Source organism: Pinus tabuliformis, chromosome 2_1 (genome assembly GCF_031772625.1).
Source record: "Pinus tabuliformis cultivar Carrire ecotype Pingquan chromosome 2_1, CPIR1, whole genome shotgun sequence".
Classification (NCBI taxonomy): Eukaryota; Viridiplantae; Streptophyta; class Pinopsida; order Pinales; family Pinaceae; genus Pinus; species Pinus tabuliformis.
Window position 1 is genome coordinate 389088637 of NC_142299.1, and position 21399 is coordinate 389110035.

General features: G+C 41.3%; 1 protein-coding gene across 1 annotated transcript in view; it reads left to right on the forward strand.

Moving 5' to 3' along the window:
- Nucleotides 1-21399, forward strand: part of LOC149200497 (Galactose oxidase/kelch repeat superfamily protein) — a 284557-nt gene that overhangs the window by 217665 nt on the left and 45493 nt on the right. Inside the window, exons 13-14 of the mRNA XM_089402744.1 lie at nucleotides 8625-8708; nucleotides 8806-9195. Coding sequence (XP_089258870.1) covers nucleotides 8625-8708; nucleotides 8806-9195 — 474 coding nt within the window. The remainder of the gene's footprint in view (nucleotides 1-8624; nucleotides 8709-8805; nucleotides 9196-21399) is intronic.

Sequence of the window (21399 nt, forward strand, 5' to 3'; positions counted from 1 at the left end):
CTCCTCAGAGGACTGAATGAGATTCGAGATTAGTTGATTGCTATAGGAGCGACACCGGATCAGGAGCTTATGGTGAGGACAACCTTGAATGTTGTCTCAGAAGAGTGTCATGTGTTTTTCTAAAGCATCCTAGGCAGAGGGACTCTCCTACCTTGGGACGAGATGTGGGCAGCTCTTCGCCAGGAAGAGATCAGACAACAGTCAAAGACAGGTAACAACAACAAAGGGATCAAGGTCAAGTAGGAGGAGGAGGATGTGGACCTAGCATCCGAGGGAAAGCAAGAGAAGTGCTTCCACAGTGGGGAGATGGGTCATTATGCGACCCAGTGCCCAAGGAAGAAGAGTAAGGTAGAGTCTTCCGAGACTAAGGTAGCGCCAGCACAGGCAAAGAAAGAATTTTTGAAGACGATGACTGTGCCATGAGTGCACATGCACTACTTGAGCAGAAGTGGGGAGACATCGAGCTGTAGTCAGGCCGACTATAGGCTGTGAGGGGCAGGATCCTTGAGGTACCCAACCTCTTAGATTAGACCTTGATATAGGAGCCCCGACGAGCAGTAGCAGGACTTGCTGAGTGGGTAGAGATGGATGCAGATGGAGCAGCAGAGAGAGCTACAGTGCAGGAGTCTTAAGACAACGCAGAGCTAGCAGGCTGCAGCAGTGCGAGAGGCATAGGAGTGTTGCACCAGTGCAGGAAGGCACAAAGAGGTGTGCAATGGTGCGAGATGCAAGGAGTTGTTGTAGCAACACAGAGGTCAAAGAGAGGAGCACTTGTCAGCGACAGAGGGAGCTTCAGCGTCAGTGGGTGCTTTTAGCCGAATAGGGAGGTCAGTTGGGAGATCAGTTACTTACTTCTCAGTAACTGAGTTGCAGTGCAGCAGTGGGCAACACGATGCAACATGATGAGAGGAGGTGCAATGCAGATGCAGTGTTGGGAGAAAGGACTAGTAGTAGCACAAATGCAGAGGGAGTTGCAGTGCAGATGTAGTGTTGGGAGAAAGGACCAACAGTAGCACAGATGAAGAGGGAGCTGTCGTACAGATGCAGCAGTGGCAAAACCATGGGCAGTAGTATAGGAGGCAGTAGTGCAGAGTATGGTGGGCAGGAAGGCCTAGCATCAGCACATGTACCGATGCTGGATGATCAAAGTAATACTCAGTGAGGAGTATTGCTAGAGCACAGTCCTCGCTAAGAGGGGGTGTTGATTTGGGGTAGCATCAGATGTGCTATAGCCACGAAATTTGGTGGAGAGGTTGGGGCACATGAGATCTCCAATACCCAGGGGTTTGGGCAGATTCTAAATAGATGAGGAGATATTAAAATAATTAATATTTTTAATGGAGTCCCTAAGTCTAAACTTAGGGAAAATAAAATATTATTATGTATTAATATGAATTTGTGTTAGAGTGGTCCAAAAGACATGGATCAAGCCAAATCTAATCTTAGCCGTTGATTAGGGATTTAATCTCGGCCGTTGAGATGTCAACAGGAAAAGTATAAGAGGAGGCTTGAGGGTCACTTGGAGAAGTACACCAAATGATCAGTCATTCTATTCTCTAGGGCGGGGTTTGCTAAGAGAGATAGAATCAGTGATCGGGAGAGTAGTTGAAGGGCATTGAGTACAGAGAAATAGAGAAGGCAGAGAGTGCCAGTTGAGCAGTGCAACAACCAAGAAGAGTGACGCAGAGACAGCAAGGGTTCACAGAGGGCCATGTAGAGCACCAGAGGGGCTAGCACAGCTGACGCAGAGGCTCATAGAGCTGACACAGGGCTGACGCAAGCCTAGAAAGGCCGACGCAGGGCTAGCGTGAGACAGAGAGGGGCTGACGTAGTCCAGATTGGGCAGACGCTGGGGTTGCAGGGGCAATTTTGTGCTGAGGAATTGCTGGAAGGATTTTTCTTGAGTTTCAGCCAAGAGATTTCTCTCAAACTGTGAGGTATAGCTGTTAAGGAAATTCTCTGTTGGGTAGGCCAGTTTCGACACCTAGATTGTACTCTGATATTGCTTAATAAGGAAACCCTTAGATAGCTGCACCGGTTTTCCCGCATTGGGTTTTTCCAGGGACATTGGTCCAAAAATAATGGTGTCATGTGGTGTGTTTGTTCTTGTTTCTTTTAGTTGCTGATCTATAATATGTTGAGCATGCATTGGTGTTTATTTTTAGTATTTACTTTGTAAATAACTTGTTAAAGGAAAATTAACAAGTAGGTAGGAATAAATCAGAAAAGGTGCATAAAGGGTTTCTAAACTAAGTAAACTTAGAAAATTCAACACTTTGCATCCCTCTCTTTTGGCTTTTGCGCCGATCCTCCCGGTATTATCTTTGCCTCTCTGCTTCTGTATTCACTGCTCCTTAGCTAGAACTCTTATCACTCTTTCTACTTCCTCAGCAAACCCTGCCCCAGAAAATCGAAATCTTGATCAACTCAGTGTGTTCTCCAAGTGACCCTCAAGCCTTTTCTTATACTTTTCTCGTTGACAATTCAACGGCTAAGATTAAGTACCTAATCAACAACTAAGATTAACTTTGGCTTGATCCATGGCTTTTGGACCCTTCTAACACAGATTTATATTAATTCACATTAATATTTTATTTTCCCTAAGTTTAGACTTAGGGACTCCATGAAAAATATTAATTATTTTAATATCTCCCAAACTGTTTAGAATCTACCCAAACCATTTCTGGGTATTGGATATCTCACGTGCTTTAGCCTCTCCACCAATTTTCATGTCCAGAGCACATCCGATGCTACCCCAAATTAACACTCCCTCTTAGCGAGGACTGCACTCTAGTAATACTCCTCACTGAGCATCACCTTGATCATTCAACATCGGTCCCTGTGCTGATGCTAGGCCTGCTGCCCAACATCCTCTGCACTGCTGCATCATGTATTGCTACCCATGGCCCTGCCACTGCCACTGGTGCATTTGCACTACAACCCTTCTCACCATGCTGCATCGTGTTGCTCATAGCACTGCCACTGCTAACTGCTGCACTGCAACTCAGTTACTGAGATGTAAGTAACTGATCTCCCAACTTTGACATCTCTGTCAGGGTAGAGACACCCATGAAATTGAAAACTCACTCTGTCGCTGACAAGTGCTCCCTCTCTGACCTCTACGCTGCTGCAACAACTCCCTGCATCTCGCACCGTTGGACACCTCTCTGTGCCATCTTGCACTGGTGCAACACTCTCGTGCCTCTCGCACTGTTGCAGCTTGCTAGCTTCGCATTGTCCCGGGAATCTTGCATTGTAGCTCCCTTTGTTGCTCCATCCTCATATGTCTCTACTGACATCCGCCAACACTGCTACTCTTCTTCGGGGCTCCCGTAGCCAAGTATAATCCAAGAGGTTGGGTACCTCAAGGATCCTGCCCCTCATCGTTTGTAGTCCGTCTGACTACAACTCGATGTCTCCCCACTTCTGCTCAAGTGCCGTGTAAGCACTCATGGCACAGTCATCATTTGTCTCCAATTCCTTCTCTGCCCTTGCTGGCGCAGCCTTGGTCTCGGAAGCCTCTCCCTTGCTGTTCTTCCTCGGACACTGGCTCGCATAGTGACCTAGTTCCCAACAGTTGAAGCATTTAACCTTAGAGAGGTCCTTCTTCTTCCGTTTCTCCAGCTTTCCCTCAAATGCTAGGGCAACATTCTCCTCTTCCTCCTTCTTGATTCTGATCCCCTTGCCGCTGCTTCCCGCCTTGCTTAGCCTTCTGATCTCTTCTTGGCGAAGAGCCGCCCATATTTCCTCCCAATCTGGAAGGGTCGCCCTGCCCAGTATGCTTTGGACAAACACCTCCCAGTCTTCTTAGACTGCGTTCAGGGCTGTTCTCACCATCAATTTTTGATCTAGCGTGGCTCCTATGGAAGTCAGCTAATCCCGGATCTCCTTCAATCGACCGAGGAAGGGGTCGATCTGTTCTCCCTTCTGCATTTGGTATGACCGCAGCTGATTTTCTAGTAGCATCTTCCTCTGGACGGAAGTATGTTGATACAACTTCTTGAGGGCTCCCACATCTCATTTGACGTATTCTTCTCGGCAATGTGTGGTACTACATGGTCCTTGACTTCGTCAAGGATGATGCTCTTGGCCTTCGCCATTGCATCCTCATACTTATCGTTATCAGCCGGGTCAACTGCGACCGCTATTTTCCTCGAGGCGAATTGGTTGAGACGGTTCCTGTCTAGAACAGATAAGTTTTTGGCCTTCCAGACTACGAAGTTTGAGGCTCTGTCCAGACTGTCTTGGTCTCTTGCCCCATTCACTGCCATTTCGCTGCTCCTCTACTTCCCTTCTGGAAGTTCTCGGTGTGACTCCCTCTGAGCCTCGATTTCCGTCTTGGAAACTCCTTAGCCAATGTCGAGATGCCCCCTCTTCGATATTTAGTGCAGCTGTACCACTGATCCGGATTTCTTGGCTAGAAATCCTCGGTAGCAACTCCCTCCTCCTTGGTCTTGCCTTGTTAGGTACTGTTTTGACTAAAGTACCCCACCAACTTCACTCTGCAACTTACCCATAGCCTCTTATGCCCCAGCAAACTGAAAGTTAGAGTTTCTAGGCTCTGCGCAATCTTGGTACCAGCAAAATTCGCACCTCCTGGCCACAGGCATCCATCCTTCCTGACTGAGAAAGATGATTGGGCATTGCGTAGGTTGAGTCTATTCCCCTCTGCCACTGCACTGATCATCTTCCCGGCTCAAACTTGATGATGCAGGCACTGCATCACCCCTTCCTTGCTGCTTCTCTGTTAGGAACAACTTATGTCTCTTGGGACAACTGTTTTCTGTTGCTACTACTCTGCTCGGCTGATGTCCTCAGTTCTCCTGTGATCTGCAACCACGCTCTGATACCATGTTGGAACTTCTAAGTCTAACTGTTAGAAACCCTTCATGTACTTTTTTGATTTATTTTTGCCTACTTGTTCTGATTAATTAACAAGTTATTTACCATGTAAACACTGAAAATAAATACAAGTACATGCTCAACACATTACATATCATCAACTGAAGGAAACAAAACAAGCACACAAGTGACACATTTGTTTTTGGACCAATGTCCCCGGAAAAACCCAATGCAGGAAAACTGGTGCAGTTACCTGAGGGTTTTATTAGTATGCAGTTTCTGAATACAATCTGGGTGCCAAAACCGGCTGAACCAACAGAGAATAATCTTGGCAGTAGTACCTCTATTTAGAAACAGATATTCTGGCTGAAACCCCGGATAAACACTCCGATAGCTCCTAGCTCCAATCTGCCCCACGAAAACCCCAGCGTCAACCTCTAGGGATTGCTCCAGCCCTTTCTAGCCCACGTCACCCTAGCTCGCCCTGCGTCAGCCTTTGGAGGCACTGCGTTAGCCCTTAGAGCCTCTGCGTCACCCACGCTGGCTTTCTGAGACACTGCACAGCTCATGGCTGGCTTTGCGTCCCTCTCTCCCGTCTTTTGCGTTGATCTTCCCGGTACTATCTCCGCCTCTCTGCTTCTGTATTCACTGCTTCTCTGCTACAACTTTGATCACTCTTTCGATTTCCTCAACAAACCCTACCCTAGAAAATCGAAATCTTGATCAATTCGGTGTGTTCTCCAAGTGACCCTTAAGCCTCCTCGTATACTTTTCTCGTTGACAATTCAACGACCGGGATTAAGTTCTTAATCAACGGCTAAGATTAACTTTGGCTTGATCCATGACTTTTGGACCCTTCTAGCACATATTTGTATTAATTCACATTAATATTTTATTTTCCCTAACTTTAGACTTAGGGACTCCATTAAAAATATTAATTATTTTAATATCTCCCAAATTGTTTAGAATCTGCCCAAACCATTTATGGGTATTGAATATCTCATGTGATTTAGCCTCTCCACCAATTTTCGTGGCTAGAGCATATCTGATGCTACCCCAAATCAACTTGAGATAGGCCCACAGAGGCATAATGCTATTACAGGTCTCTGTGGGCCTATCTTAGGGCTGCAGAGGCCTGCAACTAGCCCTCTGCCCAATGTTGTTGCATGCCATTGTCCACTATTATAGTCCCACAAGTATTCTAAATATTAAACAAATTCAAAGAAAAAATGATCCTTTTTTTGTTTTTTTTTTAAATTTTTGTTATTAGGGAGTCTTATGGGCATGTCTCAGGATCACGAATGCAGGACCCTTGATAATAGATTAAAAAAATGAAAAAAATAATAATTAATTCATTATAAAAAATTAAAAATGATTGAATCTTTAAATTATAACAAAGTTTTAATTTTTTATTTTTAAATACAAGCCCATGGGTGCCTATGATAGTCGGAGTGGTGGCAATTCGATTGTCACAGGCTCGCAGGCTTGTCTCAAGGGCGCAGAAGCCTTCTGTAGCCCTTGGACAAGCCTGCAAGTGCCTGGGACATCCCGAAAAACGGATTTAAATAAAATAAATTAAAAAAAATCAAACTTAAATGATTGATTGAGATGCCTACCTTGATTGTTGTCTGTCTAATGCTCGCTGGACGCTGGAGGAGACTCTAGAGCTGTTGGATTGTCACTATCCAATCGTCACTACTTGATCCTGAAGTGAAGTGACTCCTTTATTGAGCAGACGCTCTCTTTAATAGGAAAAATGGCAAGAGGGGCGAGTATGTCAAGTTGGGTAAGTCATGGCGAGTTAGGACAAGTTTGACCAAATTTGACCAAGTCCACCGAGTTTCAAGTATGGCCGAGTGGCTTGTTTGGTGGCCAACTCAGCCATACTTGGCCCACTCGGCGAGCAATCGATGAGTTGTGTAACATTGCCGAGTAGTGCCCCTCGTATACCTATTGGGCCATTAGGGAGGCGTAATGTCCCTTAATAATAATAATAATAATAAAATAAAAAATAATATAATATAATATTAAAATACAAGAAAATAAATAATAAACAATAAATAGATAAAAATAGTAATAGTAAATAAATAATAAATAATAATAAAATAATAAATAACAATACTAAAGCTCTAAATAAATATAAAAAGAAATAAAACAAGAAAGCAGTGAAAATCAGTGAAGCTATCAAAAAGTAAAAACAAAAGAAATAAAACAAGAAAGCAATAAAGTTGCATGTAGACACATGGAGTGTGTGCATGTGGTTCCCCTTCCAATGTTTGCTCTATTTAATAGATGGTGAGGAAGATGAGAGGCATTCCATGATTCCATGATTCCACCATCCATTCTCTTGGGAGAATAGTGTTGTGAGACAAAGGATTCCCTGGTAGTAGTACGTTGATTGAGGGCTCGGGGGTGGCCAGTTGTAGCAAGATTTTGTGCAACTGAGCCTACGGTTGGGTGGAGAGTCGTCCCCAAGACTTTGTTGCAGGTAGCAAAATTCAACTAGCATTCAACTAGCGTTCCACAGGTAAGTTCTCTCTTTTCACTCATATTTTAGTAATTTAATGTTAACTAGTTGATAAAGTGCTTGTTGATTATAAATCGCTTGATTAATCTAATTAATTATGTGTTGTTATTTTGGGGCTGTTACAGGAGGTCCCACTGGACTAGAGTCAAAGATTAACCCTCCATTTAAGGTGAGCGAACAAAATCACTATGGAAACCCCTCCTTCCTTCAAGTCACTCCCATAATTCATATCAAAAGCCCAAATACAAACAAGCATTAGCATGATTGCAAAATGAACAAAGTACCTTTTTGATAGGAAGTCCATCTTTGTCCATGTGGTCTTGCTGGATGGGTGAGAAGGCATATGACTGATGCAGGTGGTGGAGATAATAATGGCACATCATAAGCTAGTGGTTGCTGTCAGGAGCTGCTGGCTGGTTGGTTGGATGCGAAGTGTGGGATAAATTTTTTTCTCCTATGGGGCCACCCACTTTTGGTGGGTAAAATGGCTAACTGACAATATACATGTGCCAATTCTTAGGTTGGAAAAGTATTTTATACCATGCAATATGTCCTAGAAAACTCTTAACATACTTTAAATTTTCAGGTTGAACCATATTTCAGTTTTACTCAAATTTTTTAGGTATACTTTAACTTCCTTTTCTAGAACCATGTGGTTACACCTTTTAATCTCCATCAGATTAGGTGCTTCTATTATGGTGTTAGCAATGAATCATCCCTAAATATTTCCATCAAATTTTGCACAAAATACTTGAGGCGAAAGGTGTCGATTGTAGCATGATAAGTTAGTCATGGCATTACAGAAATCACATGAATAATTTTTCATACCAATCGTGTTTTTGTGTTTAATAATAGCTGCGCAAATCTGGTACTTTAACCAAATTGGTCAAGAATTTATCACTGAATTACGTTGTTATATTTGCACCTATGTGCATCTTAATTAATTGGTATAAACAGTATAAAGGAATAAGAACATTTATTCTTTTGGTTGAGAGTGTAATGCTTCTCACTGGACGTTAAGACCACAAAAACTGTAGCAGATCTTGTTTGATGGCGATATGATCTACACTTATAAGTTTAGAACTGGAAGAGTTCATTTATTAGTATTCTATGGTTGTTCAAGAACAATATGTTGATGCATTGTCAGGTTTTTCTCTGATATATTCCTGTTATAGCACATTTGTCAAAGGAGATATTTTAGCTTTCAGTCTTGCTTTTAGATATATATCTAATGAAGGAGCTTGCCATTGAGCAGGGGTTCAGCGTAGTGCTAATCCAGAGGAAGGAGGGCACATTTTTTGTAGCATTTGGGGGTTATAACAAAGAACTTTCAAATGAGGTATGTTACAGGAAGGTCATTTTCATCATTTTTAAGACTTAGTTATATTATTCATATTATTCTAATTGACACTAACTTTTTGTATTGAGGCTTGAAGGTCGAAGTGTTAATGAGTACACTACCTGAGGCAGCCCTGCACAGTTCTGCAGTCACTCCAAAGAAATCATTGCAAGGGGAAGGTTTGTTGAAGCACACACAAGAGCATACCCCTCATGGTTTCGCACCCAGGGTGGCAAGTCGAACATTTCCTTGCTCGTGTATCAACGTTGCAAAACACCACTTAACATCTGCTGCGGATCAACGTAGCTCTAGTCTGCGAGAAGTATCTGTTGTGGGACATGCTGCTGATGTTGCCGGTATCATACCTCTTCGCAAGCTCTTTCAGCATGAAGAGGAGCTTGCTGCAGAACTGGCAGTTCAAAGAAATTCCAATAGAAGTGAAAATGAGCTTGTAGATCAATCTCCCAATGAGAGTATGAGTGTGCAGGTAAAGTAAATTTTTGAACTTTTGTTACTGTATATCGTTTGCATAATTAATATTTTTTCATCTTGTATAAAATGTTTTTGAAATCTGTAGAATTTTTGGAACTTTTATATGGACTTTTAGATGATAAGTTATAGCTGAAGACTACCTGGTAAGAAAACTGGCTTAGGGAAAGTGTAAAAAGATTAATTTCAATATATTTGAAGCACAGATGTGCTCTCGCCTGTATCTTATTTAAAGGTTACTTTTCATAGAAATATTATGCTCTACTTTCTTGTTTAGGAAGCCATTACGAATCCTTAAACAGGTCTTTTAAATATAACATCCACATTTGTTTTCGCAGACATATGCAGATATATAATCAGTGTATGGCAGTACAAAACATGAATGCATAATGATATTCAAAAATTTATGTTATATTTCAATAAACAAAAAAAATGAAATAATTTTTTTATATTTTCTTATGGTGATTGAAGAGAGAAACCAGTGTCAAGTAAAATCCTAGGGCTAATGGGGTCAAGGACTCTATTAGAGGGCCTATTTTCATATGTAGTTAGCACTGGAAATTAGACATGGAAGCTCACTAGATTCATTCTAACATGCCAGAAATAAGTGCAGAAATTTCTCAAGGGCGTGCTCCAATGGATGCTCCTTCAACTAGCAACTTAACATTAACGTAGAAAGGGAATTGACAAGATTTGCAAGTATTCTTAAGATATATCTTGCAAACTATTAACCCCAAAACTAAGAAGAGGAGAAATAGGTGCTACCAAACTAAACTCCTGCCAAGTTGTAGATGTACTTTTCAAATGGATCAAATTGCCAGGATTTGCTATGTGAAAACATCTATGCTACTTGAAGCTTGGAGAACCAAAATCCCGCCAGACATGCAAGAAAAGCCTTGAAGTGAAACCCCAAAATACCCTTAGTATGGTGTACTAAATCCCAAAACCTTAGACCAAACAGATAAAATATAGTGCAAAACCTGAGAACACAAGAGAAAAGAGAGAGAGACTTAAGAAATATCTCTTTGATAATAAAAAATATTGAGTTATGTTCACTTGCCTCTTCAAAGGGGGAACCTCCAAGAGTGATGCTCCAAATATAATAACATTTCTCGACAAAACATTACATAACCTTTTGCTCAATATATAGCTATCTATAGATAATCTTAGTGACCCATGGTCCCTTATAATGAGGGCTAAACAATTAATTTGGGCCTTATTAATAAAAATGACCCTTTTTACAATGAGTGACTATTAATTAATTATTTAATGGCCCTTATTCAAGGAAGTTGGCTCAATACGTGAATAAAATATCTAAGGGGGTTAGGGTGGACCACTAACATGCCCTCCCCTTTAGAAAGTAGCGTTGTCCCCAACATTGAAGGCGAGGAAATCGTTGGAGAATTGCTGTTGATTCCCATGTGGCATCTTCTAATTTCATATCCATCCACTATATCAATTCTTCCTTGATCATATACTGGTGCTCTTTGATATCCAATATTGCCTATGACTGGAGTCAAATGTAACCTTCTTCATCATGTTTTGGTAGCTTAGTCTGCACTTTGCAATTTGATCCCACAACCTTCTTCAAATAAAACACATGAAATAATGGATGAATTTTGGAGTGGGCCTGGATAGCGAACTTGTATGTGACTTGACCAATGCATTGTATGATCTAATAGGGACCATAGAACTTGGCAGGTAGATTCTAGGGAACGTTTTCTTTGAGTGGTATTTGTTTATAAGATTGTAGGTGAAGAAACACTTGATCCCCCTCGGTAAAAGTGTGTTTATATCTATGCTGATCAACTTGTTTCGATTTTATGCCATAACCATGTTATCGTTGGGGATATGGATAATGGCTTCTCTGAAGCATTCTATCTACTACATGAACCTTGGAGGTGGTTGGTACATATGATGCCATTGACAAGGGATTCTGGCCATAAACAACTTCATATGATACCATTTTAGTATCTCCATGATAAGTGGTGTTGTACTACCATTCGACAAGGAGCAGTGATTGTGTCCGTTTGTGCAGATTTTTGGAAGCAAAGCATCTCCATCAGGTTTCTAAGAACTTGTTGATAATTTTTGTTTGACTGTCAATTTGAGGATGATATGAAGTGCTCATATTTAGATGTGTACCTTGAGGATTAAATAATCCTCCCAAAATTTGTTGGTGAATGCAGGGTCTTGATTTGAGAGGATGGAAATGGGCATACTTGTTGACCACTTTTGTTTAACCTTTAGTTTGAGGATGATGTTTAGTGCTCTATTCAAATGTGTACCTTGAAGGTTAAATAGCTACTGCTAAAATTTGTTGGTGAATGTGGGGTCCCATTCTAGGGCAATGGAAGTGGGCATACCATGTAGCTTAAAGACATGATCCATGAATGTCTAGGTCACTGAAGGAGTGAAAGGATGAGCTAGGGTACAAAATTGAGTAGCGTTTGAAAGATTGTTGACAACTACCATGATCACCAATTTGCTGCTTCTTTTTGGAACCCCATGACAAAGTCTATTTAAATATTTGTCCAAATTTGTGTTGGAATTGGTAGTGTTTGTGATGTCCTCGATGTTTGCATTGTCCCTCCTTTGTTTCTTTGACAAGCATGATAGGATGTCACAAAGTCTTGAATATCTACTTTCATGCCGCTCCACAACCATGAACTCTGAGTTCTTTCACAAGTTTTATGCTGTCACATGACACGGGGACATGTAAATATGAGTATTCGACATGAGACACATCGATTTCGGAAACAAGACTTCGGAAACCTGATCCATATTTTTTAGAAATTAGAACATCTACAAATGTGAATCGTGATGATATCTATTTAAAATATTTACTAATTTAGTATTTATAATTTTAGAACTAGTTAGCTTATTAATTTACTACATCAATGATGTTCACAGTTCAATGTTCATTGTTCATGTTATTAACAATTGTTCAAGCACATAAGAAACTAGAAATTTAGAAATATCATGATTGATAAAATAAAACTAGAAATTTAGAAGTAGAACTTAGATATTAAAACCATAAATTGAGGATTTTAAATTAAGTCATTAAAATCAAAATGTTTTACATAGATACCGAAGGAATGCCACTGGAAAATACAAAATAGAGTAAATACAAAATAGGTAGAAATATCATAGCTCGTTAGTGGTACTGGTCATGACTCACTAGTCATGACTCTATCAATAGTCGAGGTCCTCCTCCATGTCATAATCACCATCACTACTACCGCCATTTGACTCTGCACCTTCCTCCTCCTCTATGCCCACCTTCCTCCTCCTCTATGCCCAATCCAAGATCTCCTATTCCATTTGTTGGTGTGGAGGATGACCCCTCAAGAGACATCATCAAAAGCAACTGGCTCTAGCACTAGGTCATTAAGATCCATGTTGGCTAACGCCTCACGAACAAACACGAAATTGACAGAAAACATGAAAAAAATTAGGAGATGATGGCTTTCACTTTGGGATTTTAGTGGAACACATGTCCTAAAATCAGGGCACGTATCTGACACGGCCCAAACCCATGTCTTGATTTTAGGATGTGTTGAAAAATGTGTTGGACACGTTTTATGGGTTGTGTCGTGTCCGACACACGAAATACATGACATGGGACCCCTTAGGATGTGTCTTGTGACTTAGGTTTTATGAAATTTGGAGGGACATGCTATTAGTGATGAATGTAGCGCCTCTAAGGCTCATTGTTTTAGGGTTGAATCTTTTGCCAGAATGCAAAGTTGTATTTTGTTTCCATGTTCTAGCCATTCCCTATGGGCCTTCTCAAGCCATCTTGGACTTGTTTATTACAAGGAAAGGAGTGAACCATCCTCCTCTAATTGTCTAGATAAAGCATCAACCACAACATTCTATTTACTCTCCTTATATGTGATCTCATAAGCATACCCCAACATCTTGGTGACTCATTTATGTTGCTTGGGTGAAGACACATGTTGTTTAAGGAAGTACTTTAGAATATAATCATTAGTCTTGATCTAAAAATGCCTACCTATGAGATATGGGCACCAAGTCGCCACTGTTGAAGGATAGCCATCATTTCCTTCTCATATGCGCATTTGCCCAAGTTGTGGTTGTTATGACAAAATCTAGCAGTATGTTGAATTTCCACGATCTTGGGTCTAGGATAGAATCTTAGAATCTCTAACACTACCAAACCAAGAATCTCAACAAAAGCTACTTTGCACAGCGAAAAATATAAAGTAGTGAATCACAAATGCACAAGTATGGACAACTTTTTACAAGATATTGTACAAGTATGTATGCCAATCCAATCTTCATTATTTAAACTAACTGAGTAATACAATAGTATAGGGCTCCCATACAAGGGATACAAGATACAATGACAATCTCGCTGCAGTCTCTATATCGTATCTTGTCTTGTCGATCATTTGCTTCCGTTCTGCTCTCTCGCTGCCCCTTACTATGAAAATTTCTGAATCTACACATTAGAAATCCTACTGCAATCGCTGGTTTATCATCTCCTACTTGTTCTTTACATTCAACAAGTTATTTAATGACTTAAACAACGATGAAAACACTATTGCAGCCTACACATACATACAGATAATGAACTGAAATAAACTGAGACAATCAGACAAGGGACACAGTTATGTTTGGACAATTGTCCCTGGAAAAACCCAATTCGAGAAAACCGATGCATTATATAGAGGGTATGTATTATTAAGCAAATTTCTGAATACAACTAGGGTGCCAAATCTGGCTCACCCAACAAGGAATAAACCTAGCAGAAGTATTTCTATCCGGAGACAAATATTTTGACAAATCCAACAACTAGATGATCAAACCCCACAGATGACAAATGTTGTTCCCAGTGTTGGGCAACGATGGCTGCTCCAAGCTCTGCGCTGGAACTGCATCACCTCCTCTAGGAGCTGCGTCACCCTCCCAGTGAGCCTCCCTTGCTCAAAAGTCGATATGTTGAACTGCTACTCTCTCTGCCCCATAGAAAAACCCTAGCGTTGCCTCTAAGGAACTGCGTCAGCCCCTCTAGCTTCTGCGTCACCCTCTCTGGAGCTGCGCTGTCTCTCCTGCTGCTATTCTGTCTCTCTGCTATGTATCCTTGGCCTTGGACTGAAGTCCCTCTGCTGAACTACCCCTCTCACTGCAACTCAGATCACTTAGCTCGACTTTCTCAGCAAACCACGCCCTAGAAAAATCGAACTCTTTGATCTCTTGGTGTATCTCCAACTGACCCTCAAGCTTCCTCTTATACTTTTCCTGTTGATGAATCAATGACCGTGATCTAATCTCTAATCCATGGCTAAGATTAAAACAGACTTGATCCTTGTCACTTAGAAGTTTCTCACCCATATTCTTATTAATACACATTAATATTTTTATTTTCCTAAGTTTAGACTTAGGAACCCATTAAAAATATTAATTATTTTAATAACTCCTCATCCGGGTGGAATTCCTCCAAACGATTTATGGGTTCTAAAGATCGCATGTGTTATAGCCCCTCCACCAAATTTCGGAGCTAGAGCACATCCGATGCTACTCAAAATCAACAGTTAGTCCATCAAAGGACAACACACAGATTCTCCAGGAGGGTTGCTACCTATCACTGCTGCAAGTGGCTTCTGCTACAATGAACACGGGCTGCTCGAATCTTGTCTTCTAGGCTGGCTAATATCTGAGCTCCAATCTTCCAATCTAGTAGCTTCTTTCGTCCATCAAAGAGCTACACATTAGGCTCCACACTTGACCCAACCTTCAACTGTCACACTTCCTTTAGGACTGCTTGTCAAGGGCTACTTTGGGTAGCCAAAATGCTTCCCTCCACCTGTCTAATGGCACCCAATACTAAACTGTGAAATTTGCTCCTAGGGTAGTCTTCTGGTCATCAAGTTAAGCCCTCCAAATCGCTGCAACTCAGGCTCCCAAAGGCGGATGTTGTACCCTATGCAACTCATGTCGCATTGTGGTCAGCACATAAAATATGTCGAGGTGACTTTGCCTCTCCCTCTCCAATGTGTAGAGGAAACCTACTAGTGCTACTAGCCCCATCTATGTAAGTCTGAAGAGTGCTGCTCTGATGTTCTATTGTGCACTCTAGATGGACCATTAGGGAATCCAACCGTTCCCCAACACGAGTCAGTTTGGCCGCTGAATCATTTCAAATCGCTCTCATGCCCTCCAACCCCTCGTTTTGTTGCAAAATGGCCTCTCGTATTGCGTGGCTTTCTCTCTCAATGCTAGAAGGTCGGCTTGAAACCACTGAAAATGTCATGGGCATCTATCACTTGTAGACTCGGTCACAACTCTGGATACCTCAACAACTATCGGAATCTCATTTACGGGTGGCACCTCCTCATCAGATGGCTCTATGGGTGTAGGCTCTATCCTCTCCACCAAGGTGTCAACTGGGGCTATCAAATATGAAAATTTCATATATTGCAATAATTGAAAAATATTCTTCTCACTAACAAATTGATTATGCAGTTTATTTGCTACGACAAATATCGAATAAGTTTACTACTGCAATTTTCACAATAAATTACTGCAGAAAATAAAATGTTGGAAATAGAGAAATTCTAGCACACACATAGAAAACATTATCACAGTTATTTTTGGACAATTGTCCTCGGAAAAACCCAATGTGGGAAAACTGGTGCAACAGATGAGGGTTTTCTTATTATTTTTCAGCACCAAATCTGAGTACAAGAATTATGACAATCAAGATAGAAAAAATACGGAGAGAATTTTTATAAGAAATTTCTCACTCTCCATAGCAACTTCTTGACCCCGAGATGGACCCTCTGCCCATACGTTGGTGCCTTTACGTCACTCTCTGTGCAGTGCTCTGTGGAATACGCTCTCCCTCATGCTGCCTCTACCTGAATTCGGAAATATGCCTTTCGGACTCCTGTTGCTATCCTCTCTCTCTCACCTGCTACTCACCCTCTGACTCTATCTCCTCAGCTGAATCATAGCCACTGAGTGAATCGATTTGCCTGGGCAACTGAGTGCACTGGTGTGTTCTCCATCTACCCATTGATTTCTTCTTATAATCTTCTATTGGAGCACCAACGACCAAGATTAAGACATAATAGATGGCCTAGATTATTTCCCTATCGATCTGTGTGAGTTTCTAGAACATTCACACCATGACTTAATTAATTTTGATTAATTAATCACATTTCCTAAGTTTAGTCTTAGGAAATATTAAAAAACTGATTAATAAATCTAATTAAGTCATTTCTAGGTGGAATTTCTAGAAACGATTTTTGGGTTTTGGAGATCTCATGTATTCTAGCCTCTCCACAAAATTTCATGGCTAGAACACATCTGATGCTACAAAAACTAACACTCCCTCTTAGCGAGGAATGCGTTCTAGTGTTCCAACTGACCGAAGCAACACCCTATCTCTGTATCACGTCTTGTCATGTTGTTGATGTCTGGCTACTGCTGCCCACCAACCACTGTGAAACTCTGATATATGCGGCATTTGTGCTGCTGCTGACCCTGCTGAACTGTTGCCAACATTGTATCTGCAATGCAACTCCCTCTCATCTGCTGCTGCTGCAACTGCAACATCTGCTACTGAGAACCATCTAAGGTACCTGGTATCTGCTACTGAAACGAGTTCTCCACCATACCCATCTATTCCCTGAACTGGATGAACTTATCTCTCCCTAGAGCTTTTGTGAGTATGTATGCTACCCGATTTCCTGTGTGAACATACTGCAGTTGAATTGCCCCATGCTATACATAGTCTGATGAAATGACATCTGATATCTATGTGCTTCGACCTGTTATGAAACACTAGATTCTCAGAGAGTTTTATGCAACTCTGATTATCACAGTAGACACTGGTTGCTTCCATCCTTTGCCTGAACAAGCTCACAAGAAGCTTCCTAAGCCATATAGCTTTGCACGTAGCTGTGCTGGCTGCCATATATTCTGCTTCTGCTGAGCTTAGTGCGACTGACTTCTGCTTCTTGCTACACCAAGAAACCATCCCTAATCCAACAATGAAGCAGTACTCGGAGGTACTTTTTCTGTCCACTGAACTGCCTACCCAATCTACATATGTGAATCCACATAATCTGACATCATTTCCTCGAGTATATTTCAACCCATACCCAACTATGTTGTGCACATACCTCAGAATGTGCCTTCTTGCTGCCCAATGTACCCTTTTGGCTCAACCATGAACTGACTAAGGGTATTGATAGTGAAATAAATGTTTGGCCTAGTGTTGACCAAATACATGAGAGACCCAATGAGCTGTCTATACAAGTTGGGGTCGACTTCCTTGCCCCTTGATGCATTTATCTTCTTCCAATTGGTGATCATGGGCGTAGTCATGGGCCGACAATCCTGCATTCTGAACCTCTTCATAATATCTGTAGCATATCTCCCTTGCCTAAGGAAGATCTCCCCATTCTTCCGCCAAACTTCCAATCCTAGAAAATAGTGTATAAACCCCATATCCTTCATATCAAATTCTATTGCAAGGTTCCTCTTGCAGTCTTTTATGAGCCCTGATGATCTTGTCAAAAAAAGATAATCCACATACAAAACCAAACGGATTGGCTCGTCCTCTACCATTAAATATTAGAGTCTGGGATCTGCATCACTCTTGAGGAATCCCAACTGATACAAGTAACTGTCAATTCGACCATACCACACCATGGGTGCTTGCTTGAGCCCGTATAGGGATTTCTTCAACCTGCACACATGAGTGTGCTTCTCATGAGTTTCGAAGTCTTTAGGCTATTCTATAATTTCTATATACACCTCTTCTTCTATCACCCTGTTCAAAAATGTTGTCTTGATGTCCATTTGGTGAATCTCCCATCCCATCTGAGCTGCTAAGGATATAACAGATCTAATAGAGGTATATATGGCGACTGGGGCGAAGGTCTCCTCATAGTCTATTCCTTCTTTCTGTGCATACCCCTTTGCCACGAACCTAGCCTTGTACTTCTCTACACTGCCATCTGCAGCATACTTGATCTTGTAGATCCATCTGGAACCTACAATTGATCTATTTTTCAGCCTCGACACTATCTCCGAAACATCATTTGTCATGATAGAACTATACTCTTCTACCATGGCATCCACCCACACCTGAGGCTGTGCGACTTCCTCAAAGTTGGAGGGTTGTATAACCTGAGCTACCAAGGCTTGATATCTATTAGGTTGCTTGCGCTGTCTCTTGTCTGTCCTAGAAGTTCCAGTAAACTCCTCTGAGTCTCTCAATGTCTGACGAATTTCCCTACTGGCTCTACCACTGGTAGTGGGAGGTTCAATCATTTCCTCCTCTTATTCCTGCTGTTTCGTTTGCTGAGAACTCCTTGGATCTCCTACCCCTGAGGAAATACTGGTACTAGTCACTGTACTTGAACTCTGTGACTGTCCTCCTTCTAGTTCCACTAGTTGTCCCTACTGTTGGACTAACGGAGCCTCTAATGATTGTTTCTGATCATCTGCAGACATCTCTCAAGATCTCCTAAAAGTTCTGTCCTCCATGAACTTTACATCTTGTCTCACTCCAATCTTCCTACTGCTACGAATGTAGATCCTGTATGCCTTTGAGATCTCGCTATACCCGACGAGAAACCCCTTATCTGCAGTCTGATCTAGTTTACTGCGTTTTTCATCTGGCACGTGGCAGTAAGCTACACTCCCAAAAATCCTCAAGTGGCTTACTTCAGGCTTCTTTCCTGTGAAGACTCCCTCTAACTTTTTCTTCCCCAATGCTCTATGAGGAGTTCTGTTCTTAATGTACATTGCTCTGTTACATGCCTCTGCCCATAGAAACATGGGAAGATCTTGATCATACAACATAGCCTTTGCAACCCCAATTATCGTTTTATTTTTCTACTCCGCTACTCCATTCTACTGAGGGTTATATGGAGCTCTCCATTCTCTTTTGATGCCTTCCTTTGTGCAGGAATTTGTGAAATCTTTATCAATGTATTCTCCACCATTATCTGAGCGAAGCACCTTGATCTTCTCCCCTGTCATGTTCTCTATGAGTGCCTTAAACTCTTTGAATCGATCAAAGACCTCATCTTTGGTCTTTAAGAAGTAGATCTAGATCTTTCTAGAATGGTCATCAATAAAGAGCTCTAGTGGACATAGGGCCACAAATATTTGAGTGTATCAGTCCTAAAACACCATTTGCTCTGCTGTCACTTCTTGGGAATGTTGCCTTCGTGTAATTCCCAAGTACGCATCCTCTGCATGCATCATCATGCTCCATATTGAGAACTGGAACTCCTGTTACAGTTTCTCTGAGCATTTTGAGTGCTCCATGGTGTAAATGTCCCATCCTCCTGTGCCACAATTCATTCAACTCCTTTCCATTGCTACAGTCACTGTCTATTAGTGCCATTGGAGAATCGAGTTGCAACTTGTATAACCTGTTGCTTCGAGCTCCAATTTGTTTCATCTTCTTCCAACTTGAGTGTTTGACATACACTTTCTTCCCTACGAAGTGTACATAATACCCCTTGTCCTGCAACTGGGACACTGAAATTAGGTTCATACTCAATCTAGGAACTTGCAATACATTAGTAGCACTGGTGTTGGCTCTTGACTCCCTCTGAAACTCTATGGTGCCTCTCCCTACAGGAGTGTGTTTACTTCTGTTGCCCATAGTGATCTAGAAGTCCATCTGCTCTTCTTGATAACTAGAGAAATATTCTCTAACTCCTGTCATATGAGCTGAAGCTCCACTATCTATATACTAGACACTAGGTGAAGCTGATCCTGATAGGAACACAAATTCATCCTCCAACCTGGAAGATAAATCCGAATCATCCTGACTGTTAATTCTATCCATGATTTTCTGTGCTATTTCTCTTTCCTCTCGATGCTGAATCTGTTCAGCAAACTGCTGCAAAAATTACTGTGTCCAGCTAGAGATCTGGAGAAATCATGTTTTTCTGTCTCTCTTAGAAAAGCTTATTTTCCTCAAGAATTACGGCTTCCTGGCCAAGAGACTACGTTGCCAGTTGCCCTCTGGGGATTTGAATTGTTGCTCACACTGAGCAGTGAACCTCTTCCTTATGTCTGCTATTGAGCTCTCCCACTGATCATATCTACTTTGATATCATATGAAAATTTCATCTATTGCAATAACTAAAAAATATTCTTCTAATTGACAAATTGATTATGCAGTTTATTTGCTACGACAAATATCGAATAAGTTTAGTACTGCAATTTTCATAATAAATTATTGCGGAAAATAAAATGCTGGAAATAGAGAAATTCTAGGACACACATAGAAGACGTTAACACAATTATTTTTGGACAATTGTCCCCGGAAAAACCCAATATGGGAAAACCGGTGCAGCAAATGAGGGTTTTCTATTAATTTTCAGTAGCAAATATGAGTACGAGAATTCTGGCAATCAAGACTGAGAAAAAATACTGAGAGAAATTTTATAAGAAATTTCTCACTCCACAACAACTTCTTGACCTCGAGATGGATCCTCTGCCCATACGCTGGTGCCTTTGTGTCACTCTCTGTGCAGTGACTAAACAATGCTCTATGGAATACGCTCTCCCTCACGCAGCCTCTTCCTGAATTCAGAAATCTTCCTTTTGGACTCCTGCTGCTACCCTCTCTCTCACTTTCTACTCACCCTCTGACTCTATCTCCTCAGTTGAATCACAACCACTGAGTAACTGCACTGGTGTGTTCTCCATCTACACATTGACAACTTCTTATAATCTCCTATTGCAACACCAACGGCCAAGATTAAAACATAACAGATGGCCCAGATTATTTCCTTATTGATCCGTGCGAGTTTCTAGAACATTCACACCATGAATTAATTAATTTTTATTTATTAATCATATTTCCTAAATTTAGTTTTAGGAAATATTAAAAAACTGATTAATAATCTAATTAAGTCGTTTCTAAGTGGAATTTCCAGAAATGATTTCTAGGTTTTGGAGATCTCATGTATTCTAGCCTCTCCACAAAATTTCATGGCTAGAGCACATCCAACGCTACAAAAACTAACATCAAAGTGGTCTCTAATAATGGTGACTCCTGCGCCACACCGAGTATATTGATGTGCTCCTCACCAACTTGTGGGCTCTCAACATCATGCTCAACCTCCTCTTCCTCAGGTTCCTAATATCTAAAGCCAGGTCTCCACCAGCAAAATCGCCTCCTAGTCTCACCCTC